General features: G+C 42.3%; 1 protein-coding gene across 1 annotated transcript in view; it reads right to left on the bottom strand.

Moving 5' to 3' along the window:
- Positions 1-306: 306 nt before the first annotated feature.
- The window catches only part of LOC147747233 (sterol carrier protein 2-like), a 120381-nt gene continuing 112108 nt past the window's right edge, over positions 307-8579 (bottom strand). The window contains exon 5 of the mRNA XM_086952452.1: positions 307-1002. Within this exon, the coding sequence (XP_086808578.1) occupies positions 913-1002 (90 nt within the window). The 3' untranslated portion in view covers positions 307-912. The remainder of the gene's footprint in view (positions 1003-8579) is intronic.

Below are 8579 nucleotides of genomic sequence, written 5' to 3'. Positions count from 1 at the left end.
GCTCTTAATTATTAGAATGAAATTCATATACAATATTTGATAAGGAATATTTTATTCCAAGATAGAAAATAAATGAAAAATTAGTGTACAGCACCGATGTACTGTAATATTTAGATAACCACCAGTGTCTCATTTACTTCTAAATCGGTGTTTAATTTCCTGGTTAAATAGGATATCAGTCTTTCTTACAATTGCTTTGTTACAATACTCCAGTTCCTTGTCAGTAATGTCAAATCCACTTCCACAAATTAAGATGAATTGCTTAGAAAGGAATCGTTGCAAAACCGTTGTACCAATTTTTCTTTTGTCTCATGAAAGAAGGTACAATATACATTTTTCCACTTTATTTGCATTCGGTATTTTCATAATTTTTTTGTCCAAAAATGTGACACACCTTCGAAACGATGCTTCAGGAATGGATAATTAAAAATAATCATCAGGGAGGGATGGCAGGAGCCAAATATATACTTGCCCACCGCAGAATAAAATGCTCTTGAACCTTTAACAAGGGAATGGGACCCAGTTCATGGAAAGTGCATTCAGGTTTCAACATGCTTTTTAGTAGCAAACACATTTTTCTCAAAATCAAAGTGAAGCACAATGTGAACCATGGTTTCTCCCACGGGGATACAATAATGTATGGCTTCTACTGATAATTAATTTATCGTGAGCAGATTTAGATTGACTTGATTTTTAATGGCAATTCTGAGACTGGTCCTGACAGGTTTTAATTAGTAAAGTAATTGTAAAGAGTGCAAGGAGAAGTCTATGCAACACAGTAAGGCAATGCTAAGATCGCCAAGGCAACACGAGGCTCAGGAACTCTGGGGGAAATTCTAGAGAACCGTGAGCTGCTAATTCCAGTGAGATGGCTGACACCCAGATCTGGGTTCATCTCCGATGCAAAGCTCTTCATAGCTTGGCTCTTAGGACCAGCAGACTCTCCAAATTCATTGCCATACGGGCGTTTCCAGCCAGCCTCAATTTACCCTGCATGAAAGCCTATGGAAACAAAATAGATAAAACGTGAGACCACCAGGAAAAACTCCACAATATTGTGCACTACCATAAAACAAGTGGACATCTTTGATATCTGTGCCACACTAAATCACCATGGGGCATATTATCAAGAACAGCGTTACAATTATCGCCGGTTTAGCGGCAGAAAACTGCTGCTAAAGCGGCGATAATGGGCTTGATAATATGCCCTGGAGAATTCCAATAGAAGCCCATGTTCACACCAGAACACCTGTTTCCCAGCGCCGGTATTTATCTGGTCATTAAGTACTCTAAATTGTTTGCACCTGCAGTCACGTAGCTAGAACGTGAGGGTGCGGAGTTGCGGAGTTTTGATTTAGAAGTGGCGGAGTTTAGAGAGCTCTTATTTGATTGGGTCTGTGAAGGAAGCGGAATTTCGTAAACTCGCGTTTGATTGGCATACGCTCGTTCGGTACTTGTAATTGGTTGTTCTCATGTTTGAGAGGCTCGGCAATGTTTACATTCTTTACAACCAATTACAAGTACCGAACGAGCGTATGCCAATCAAACGCGCCACTTCTAAATCAAAACTCCGCAACTCCGCACCCTCACGTTCTAGCTACGTGACTGCAGGTGCAAACAATTTAGAGTACTTAATGACCAGATAAATACCGGCGCTGGGAAACAGGCTTCTGACCTTCATTTTTCCCGCGCTTGCCGCTCATCAAGACGTCTCATCCCGCCACCGGACATAGGGAGCCCTGCCGACCAGTTACAGGTATGATCCTCACCACAAGCCCCCAAAAATAGATCACTTGAGAGAAGTAAAAGTAGATTTGGGTATTTAACTTCTAGTGACACCTGTCTCCCTTCATTTTTTTAAATCCATAGGCAGGGAGATCTTTTAAAAAATTTTGCTCGGAATACACCTAAGGATTAACATCCTTCCTACATCTGAAACCTGAAAAAGACAAGCATCTTTCTTCTTCTTAGGTAAGGCATGGTGTATTACTAGAAGGAGCATAGTTACCACTATATATACAGCATATGTTTAACCACTGATCATAATATTCATGTACTCCCCTAGGTTATCAGATCCTTAAGAAAAATACCAACAATAGACCAACTATCAATTTGAAGTCTATTTGACCAAACCCAAAGTAAACTAGATAAAGTCTAGGAGGTAAGAACCGTTAACCCATATATTCCAAATAATTATGTTAAATAATGAGATAGATCATCTTTATATAAGAAAAGAAGCTGATAATAAATAAAACGCCTTAGCGTCCATTATGTTTATTCTCCCTACCATGGCATCAATCAGAAATCCAGAAATACCCAAGAACGAATTTTATCCAATATCATCATAAAAGGGTTCCGGTTGGCGGGATTTACTATCTAATCATCGAAACAATCAGGTAAAATAATCACCGAATTACACACCTAATTTGGTTTGCAAATTATAATTATCAGACAAACATGGTATTGTCCTTTCTATCCTCAGTTTTAATCCATTTATCATCAAAAGATTTCGAATGAGAGAACGAAAATTTATCTTAAAGCAACTCTTTGATAAAACGAACCATTAGTAAGTATTAAACCATCTAATATAAAAGCTTATCCCTGCAGTCTGAGACCTAGGAATACCATTAATTAATTTGAAATTTCTTGTATCTATTGCGTAATTTTGGAAATTGGTTACTCAACTCTGTACTTCCTGAATACCTCCAGAAATCCAACATAGACTAATACAGAATGTGCCAAAGATAAATGATAACTTACAGAGAAAACATTTTTTCACAAATGCCCATCAATGGCATTTACCTTTTCTCTAAAAACTCCCCAACCTACAAAAAGAGACAGAACTAAATCTTTAAGGAAATGACAAGACATATGTAAACTATTAAGTTGTCCTCTCTTTTTCTACAGCTGCTAAAATAATTTTAAAGCTTCTCTTTGTACTTAATGAGAATGTTTAGAAACTTGCTTTTAATCTGCGAGTTGGAATTGATATAATTTATATTTTATGCATCTTGACTTTGTAGATATTGTGTGGCTGCTCCAGGAAGAAGGCGCTGGCCGCCGAAACGCGCGTAGAGACCGAATTTTCATGCCACTTATCCCCATATTTTATATAAAAAAACTGTTTATGAATTTACTATGTGTAATTGTTAAGTACATAATGTGATTTTATAATTGTCATTTGATGTTACATGAATGATTTTTTTAATTGTGTTAATTGTTTAATAAAAGCCTGTTTTTTAGCCAGCTGTAGTTTACTTTTACATCTTTTTTGATCTATATGTGATTTGTACCGCCAAATGTCCTAGGTTGTTACTTTTCATTCGTGCTTATTTCCCTGGCCTAGGAATTGTGAGATTCGTTAATTCAGGGGGTCCTTGATACATACACATTGACAAATCACTTAGCCCACAGACTTACTTTAACCTGGGCTATCCCAGGAACATATAGGAAAAGTTTCTGAAATACCGGTTGGGCATTCTTCCGTCTGTTCTGCATCTTCCGCCATGGCTGAGAGGGCAAACCTCAATGTGCTGCCGCTTGTGCAGCAATGAAACAGAGGTTACGCTACATCTGCACTGCACTTGTATCCACCTGAAGAAGGAGAGGTCCCAACTGCTTAAAAACTCATATTAATACATGTGGGATCCACATACGAAGACAACCAGTGCTATCCTGATTTAAGTCAAAGGACCCGCAAGCTAATAAAGCTTCTGACACTGGCAGAAAAACGACCAAGACCCAGCATGGACACTGTTCCTGCAGCATCCTTGGCCGCCACTGTAACAATCAGCCTGTAACTTATCATTTTTAAATCTCTTGGTCACACGCATTGCTCCCTATCGCTATGACTCGTGTGACAATGCATAATTTTGATAATGACACATGGCAGGAAATCCCTCTCCAGCTGACGGTCTATTGCACCTGGCTCACTATTAGGCTAGACATGAAGAAGGGCTAGACTATGGGCAAAGTTCCCTTGGCATTTGAGAACCATATTAGCTTCTGCTTGTTTACAGGTTTATTTTACTGTTTGCAATTTTTTTACTACTATTTGATTAATTTGATTTATTATGTAAAAGTTATATTTATTTTACTTGAGTCTAAAAAAAGATGTATCTTGTTCATTCTTGTTCTAATCTGCATTGGTTTTAATTAACTATGCGTCTAAATATAAACTTGATGATGTGTTGAGTTTTCTATTTTGCCAACAAGGCAGGTTTTTATAAAATAATTATTTTGCAAAATCTTTTGCTGGAGGCATTTTCCGCAATAAAGTGTTCTAATCCTGTGAATTCTGTAGTAAATCTGCTTTTGGACAACAGACTCAGATTCGCAGTTTTTAAGAGGTTCACAAAAAGAATGCCAAGTTTAAAATAACTGCAGAAGCTGGGTAAGCATGGGCGGAAAATCCGTTTCGCTCGCGGATTTTCGGTAAATTCGCAATCCGCAAGATTCGCGAATCTCCCGCAAAATCCGCAAATCCGCGAGCAGCGGATTTTATGGCTTGCTCGCACTGTTCCCGTGAGTTCGCGGCTTCCCAGTACAACTTCGCGCCCCGCGAATAAGCGCTAAATTGCAGAAATACGATCTTAGCAAAACTGAAACTACTTACCAGGTTCAAAAGTTCAGGCTCATCATTAGTAGCCATTTCCTGTAGTGCTTCCTGAGGGGCCCCTCCAGAGTTCAGTTGCCTACTTGCAACTATTATGTGACCCTGCTCTGAACCTCAGAATAGTTACACATATGCCACAAAGGTCCTGAATTACAGCTAAGGGAGACAAGCAGGAGCCAGGCTGGAAGTTCAAATCCATTAATCAGCCCCTAATTCATTATTGTCAGTTGGGGCAGGGCAGGTGTTGTAACTAATTTTGCAACAATGAAAGCACTTAGCAAGTGCAAAAGATCACTAATCAGGAAGCACTAAGGAAGCAGGTGCCAGCTAAAAAAATATTCTGTGACACATTAATCAGCCCCAAATTAATTCAGGTCACTTGAGGCAGGGAAGGTGTGCTTTGCTTTGCCACAATAATGTACACTGTCTGGACAACCAGAGGGTGCTGTGATGAAACAGAGGGTGGCATGGGTGGGCCAGAGGGTGGCATGAGTAGTCAGAGAGTGGCAGTGGTGACAGAGAGTGGCAGTGATGAAGAAGAGTGTCCCAAACAGGCTGGACACGTAGAAACAACAAGTTCGCAAAACTTGCGACCCGACAGGTAAGTTCGCGTTTGCGAAATTGTACAAAACCCTCGCGAACTGGCAGAAACCCGCGCGAACACAAAAAAAAAATCCGCAAATTCGCGAGAATTTGCGGATTTTGCAAATTGCGAGTTCGCAAATCCGCTAAATTTGCGAACGCGAGATTCGCAAAATTTGCCCATGCTTAAAGCTGGGGAGGAACACCTTCAAACGTGTCATACCTCTCGTTCACATTACGACAATAAGGCGCAAATCATGAAAAGGGATAAACATTTTAGGAGTTGATATAAAACAGCAACCCAGACACAATACTTTTGAAAATAAAACATCTGAATTCAACCTTTTCACAGCTGGCAGAAAAGTAGTATACAAGTGCTAGAAGTGCAAAAAAACTGTAAACATGCATAGGGAGAAAGAAGGTAGTGAAATTGATACACAACTCATGAATACTGAGTAAAGAACGAAAAATAAAAAGGGGAAGAAACTGGTGTGTGGTAGAGTTTAGAAAAAAAAATCCTTTTATTTGGTATGTCCTACACAGATTGTAGGGAGGGCATTACAAAGGAACAAAAGAGCTTTTCATATAGCATTCACCTGTCTATGGACCTTAGTGGAAGAAACATTTAAGCACATTATGTATCAAGTGTCTACAGTAGATCCGATGAGATGAGTTTGCATATGTCAATTAAATTGCTTCGAAACTTGCCTAAATGGAGGATAAATAGAAAGGCATTATGTGTCAAATATTTAAGTATGAAATTAAAAAAAAATAAGTTTAATAGAGAGCTATAAAAACGATGTAACTGCTTCACCGAACTTGCAAATTGTAGAACAAGCAGGAAATATATGACGGTCTTATATGGCTGAGATACCCGCCACCCCCTCTCAACACAATCCCCAAGGATGGGAAACCGGAAACAGTTCTGAAGTCTTTGGAAGACGGGAGGGAGTAACCCCCCCGGCCGTATTTATTAAAATATGAAACAAAATTAAAACATTAAATAAACAGTTTCATATTATGTACAATTTCATTACCACATTGCGATGTTTGGCTAACCTTAACAGATTCTCTAATACAAAGGTTCTCCTAGCCGAACTAACATCCTGCAAAACATTTACTTGAAATTTTGAAATTGTACATCCTAACGTTTAAGGGCCAACGGCAAGGTCGTAACCGGTGTCAAGATCCCTAACCCAGAAATATTGCCCTCACTTGTGAGGGGCGGCCCAGAGGCGTACCTCAAGTGCAATTACCAATTTCCCTTGACTTGACGGGGGCCCCAATAAAACTCGACGCCACTTAGAGGTCGTACGAGGACTCGTGTGAGGTATCTAGAAGGTAGCGTAGACCCCCCCCCAACCCCACACAACTTACCATATCTGCCGTCGCAGACGTCCTGGCCCCGGGAAATTCCCCAGGAGGGGGCTGTAACCCCTCCTACCCAGGAAGGGGCCTTGACCGCCTTTCCTCTTCTTTCGGCGACCCATCCTTAGAAGGGACCGCCTCCCCGTTGAGGGGCCAATGGCCACCTCTCCCGAGCGCTCCCATCCGTGCTGGGTGACGCCCACTCATAGGGATCTTCCAATTAGTGCTCACCGATCATGACCTTACCGCCCGACCAAAATAAATACGACAATGCTAACTAAATGACTAAACTAAATACAGTAGCAACTATACTTTTATTAAAAGCATGCTTACCAATGAACACTAAAGCAGAATTTCTTTATTTGCAAAACGTAACACAAATCGACATTCTTTATTACATACTCAAAATCATCACGATAATACCACAACCTGTAAACGAAAATCAGAGTTATCCATCAACTTTATTCAAACCACTTGCTGTCATCAGGGGCTGGTGGGTGGGTCAAAATTGGCTCTTCGTTCCGTCTCGAGCTCACGTGCAGCGAGGAGGTGCAGCTTCAGAGCACAGGAACAAGAGGATGCCTTCGGATCTTGCTTCTCCTTTTATCCGTCTTCAGGGCGGGCGTAAACCCGCCCCTGCCTGCCCCTAGGGCGTGGCCAGCCGCGTCAGTGTCTAGGCCAACCCACTCTAGGGCGGGAAAAGGCGCGCCCCGGCTACGCCGCTTCGGGCATACCAGCCGAGACTCGCCTCCCGCCCAAGATGGCTTCCCGGGGGGATCGTGGTACTCTGCCATACGTTCGGGGGGACCGAGTGGTCGCCCCTTTCCATATGGCTGAGATACCCGCCACCCCCTCTCAACACAATCCACAAGGATGGGAAACCGGAAACAATTCTGAAGTCTTTGGAAGACGGGAGGGAGTAACCCCCCCGGCCGTATTTATTAAAATATGAAACAAAATTAAAACATTAAATAAACAGTTTCATATTATGTACAATTTCATTACCACATTGCGATGTTTGGCTAACCTTAACAGATTCTCTAATACAAAGGTTCTCCTAGCCGAACTAACATCCTGCAAAACATTTACTTGAAATTTTGAAATTGTACATCCTAACGTTTAAGGGCCAACGGCAAGGTCGTAACCGGTGTCAAGATCCCTAACCCAGAAATATCGCCCTCACTTGTGAGGGGCGGCCCAGAGGCGTACCTCAAGTGCAATTACCAATTTCCCTTGACTTGACGGGGGCCCCAATAAAACTCGACGCCACTTAGAGGTCGTACGAGGACTCGTGTGAGGTATCTAGAAGGTAGCGTAGACCCCCCCCCAAACCCCACACAACTTACCATATCTGCCGTCGCAGACGTCCTGGCCCCGGGAAATTCCCCAGGAGGGGGCTGTAACCCCTCCTACCCAGGAAGGGGCCTTGACCGCCTTTCCTCTTCTTTCGGCGACCCATCCTTAGAAGGGACCGCCTCCCCGTTGAGGGGCCAATGGCCACCTCTCCCGAGCGCTCCCATCCGTGCTGGGTGACGCCCACTCATAGGGATCTTCCAAATAGTGCTCACCGATCATGACCTTACCGCCACAGGCCGGATAGTTGACCGGCTATCCGGACCCCCCACAACACTCCTACCTAAAGGTCATGGTGTAACGTTTTTAGCCATGCTAAGAAGTCTCCTATGAGTAACTCATTCCCCACCCGAGACAAATGCACTCCATCCCCCAAATACATACTGTCATCATTAATACACCCATGTGAAATAGCATGCAGTGTCTTGGAACGGAACAACCTACTCACTTTGTTATTAAGCTTCCTAACAGAATGATTTAAAGCAGGAACCGAAATAGCCCCCCGCCACACTTTTCGTGGGATCATATGGGACCACGCAATTGTGCACCCTGGAACTCTCCTCGCTAACCAACTTACAGTGGAAAGCATCGCCTCAAGAAGAAGTCGTCTACCAGTGGTGACCAAATCATTACCCCCAAGATGTACTATCACTACAGACGG

This window comes from Lissotriton vulgaris, chromosome 1_1 (genome assembly GCF_964263255.1).
Source record: "Lissotriton vulgaris chromosome 1_1, aLisVul1.2, whole genome shotgun sequence".
Classification (NCBI taxonomy): Eukaryota; Metazoa; Chordata; class Amphibia; order Caudata; family Salamandridae; genus Lissotriton; species Lissotriton vulgaris.
This window is presented reverse-complemented; position numbering and strand designations above follow the sequence as displayed.